The sequence below is a fragment of the Mus caroli genome, unplaced genomic scaffold (assembly GCF_900094665.2).
Source record: "Mus caroli unplaced genomic scaffold, CAROLI_EIJ_v1.1 scaffold_21996_1, whole genome shotgun sequence".
Lineage (NCBI taxonomy): Eukaryota > Metazoa > Chordata > Mammalia > Rodentia > Muridae > Mus > Mus caroli.
The window spans coordinates 4520-7186 of record NW_018389036.1 but is presented as its reverse complement, the minus strand read 5'-3'; the positions used below and the strand labels follow the sequence as shown (position 1 = coordinate 7186).

The 2667-nt window shown below is 36.5% G+C and overlaps 1 protein-coding gene across 1 annotated transcript; it reads left to right on the top strand.

Moving 5' to 3' along the window:
- The first annotated feature begins 656 nt into the window (after window positions 1-656).
- On the top strand, window positions 657-1873 carry LOC110287902 (zinc finger protein 525-like). Its single transcript, XM_029473773.1, has 3 exons — window positions 657-915; window positions 985-1546; window positions 1795-1873. The coding sequence occupies exons 1-3, from the start codon at window positions 657-659 to the stop codon at window positions 1871-1873; spliced, it is 900 nt and encodes a 299-aa protein (XP_029329633.1).
- The last annotated feature ends 794 nt before the right edge of the window (window positions 1874-2667 follow it).

Below are 2667 nucleotides of genomic sequence, written 5' to 3'. Positions count from 1 at the left end.
TATTACATGTCTATGAGGAACAAAAAGTCAAACAGTGTGAATGCAATGTGGAAACCTTTCATCTGTTATTTTTCTTTTAATGTATATATCATGTGTCACAATGGATGAAAGCCATGTGAGCATAGGGATATTGAAAGAAGCAATGTACTGCTTTCTATCCCAGAACAGTGAGAAAATATGTCAGATTATCCTTTGGTAGACATTCTGAATATGAGAAAAGTTGCAATCAATTGGTTTTCTAATTTTACTGGGAACTTCGCCACACTCACACTGTAGAAAATCTTTATGGGTACTAGGAATTTGGAAATTCTTTTGTTTGTCCTGGTTCACAGTCAAATGTGGTATAATTCATGCTACATGAAAAATTATGAAAGCAATTAGTGTTATAAAGCTCTGAGTTGTTCCATTTTCCTCATAGATGAAATACATCATATAAATATCCCATATAAAAAGGATGTTATAAATGTCAGCCATGTAATAACCATCACAGTTATCTCGAAAGATGCAAAACAACCCATAATGAGGGAGAACACCATGAACATATAAATTGATAGAAGCAGATGATCTGGTCCATCTTTATAAGTAGACCAATTTGTAAACTTTATTCATCTTGATGAAATGATTGAACAGGGAAATTAATGTAGTAAACATATCACATGTGCAATTTTCATTGCAGGTATGTAAGTAATCATAGTGGAGAGAAACTCTATGAATGTAATGAACGTTCTAAAGCCTTTTCATGTCCCAGTCATCTCCAATGTCGTATAAGAAGAAAAATTGGCGAGAAAACACATGAACATAATCAATGTGGTAAAGCCTTTCCAACACCCAGTCATCTTCAATATCATAAAAAAACCCATACTGGAGAGAAACCTTATGAATGTCATCAATGTGGTCAAGCCTTTAAAAAATGCAGTCATCTCCAACGTCATAGAAGGACAACTACTGTAGAGAAACCCTATGAATGTAATCAATGTGGGAAAGCCTTTTCACAACACAGTCATCTCCAACGTCATAAAAGAACACATACTGGAGAGAAACCCTATGAATGTAATCAATGTGGTAAAGCCTTTTCACAACACAGTCTTCTCCTACGTCATAAAAGAACACATACTGGAGAGAAACCCTATGAATGTAATCAATGTGGTAAAGCCTTTGCACAACTCAGTAGTTTAAAATGTCATCACAGAACACATACTGGAGAGAAACCCTATGAATGTAATCAATGTGGTAAAGCCTTTGCAGGTCACAGTCATCTCCAATGTCATAAAAGAACACATACTGGAGAGAAACCCTATAAATGTAATCAATGTGGTAAAGCCTTTGCACTACTCAGTAGTTTCCAATGTCATAAAAGAACACATACTGGAGAGAAACCCTATGAATGTAATCAATGTGGTAAAGCCTTTGCACGTCACAGTCATCTCCAATGTCATAAAAGAACACATACTGGAGAGAAACCCTATGAATGTATTCAATGTGGTAAAGCCTTTTCACAACACAGTCATCTTCAATATCATAAAAGAACACATACTGGAGAGAAACCCTAAGAATGTAATCAACATGGTAAAGCCTTTGCAAGACCCAGTCATCTCCAGTGTCATAAGAGAACACATACTGGAGAGAAACCCTATGAATGTAATTGGTAAAGCCTTTGCATGTCACAGTCATCTCCAACGTCATAAAACTAAACATACTGGAGAGAAATCCTATGAATGTAATCAATATGGTAAAGACTTTGCAAGTCACAATGGTCTCCAATATCATAAAAGAACCCATAATGGAGAGAAACCTTAGAAATGTAATCAATGTAATAAAAGCCTTTTCACAAAGTTATTGTCTCTATAATCATAAAAGAACCCATATTAGATAGAAACCTTATGAATGTACTCAGTGTGCCTGTGTATATCCCACTCATCTTCAAAACATAAAAGATTCCACACTGGAAAGAAACCTCATGAAAATAATCAGTGTGGTAAAGACTTTTTACAACTCTATAGTCTCCATTATTTTTAAAGAACACATAGAAGACAGAAACCCTAGGAAGGTAATCGGTGTTGTAAAGCATTTGATGTCACGGTCATCTACGATGACATAAAAGATCACATACAAGTGAGAACCCACGTTCATGTTATGAACGTAGTAAAGCCTTTGCATGTCATAGTTCTTTAGGCATACACAAGACAAACTGCAAGGCAGAGAAACCCCAATTTAAATGTTTGCTTTTCTGAGAGTTGGTTTGGTCATGAGATCTGTTCCTAGCCATTGAAAGGCTGAGGGAGAAACCCTCTGAGTATATTTAATATGGGAAAGCCTTTGCACAATTTTGTAGTCATCTTCATCATGGAAGAATTTGANCTGGGTAGAAACATTGTGAATCTATTTAGTATGGTNAAGCTTTTTCATTGAGCTTCTTTTTATGNATATTCTTCTTTNTATGAGACTATTCNTACTGGTGACAGATGCTATGAATGTCAGCAGTGTGGTAAAGCCTTTACATTGTTGGGTCCAGTCAGGTTCAACACAACTCACACTCCAGGACAATGCAAAGGATAGGAATTTATTGGGCTGGGTGGTGGTGGTGCACTCCTTTAATCCTAGCACTCAGGAGGTGGATGCAGGCAGATTTCTGAGTTTGAGGCCCAGCAAGCCTAGAGTGTGTTCCAG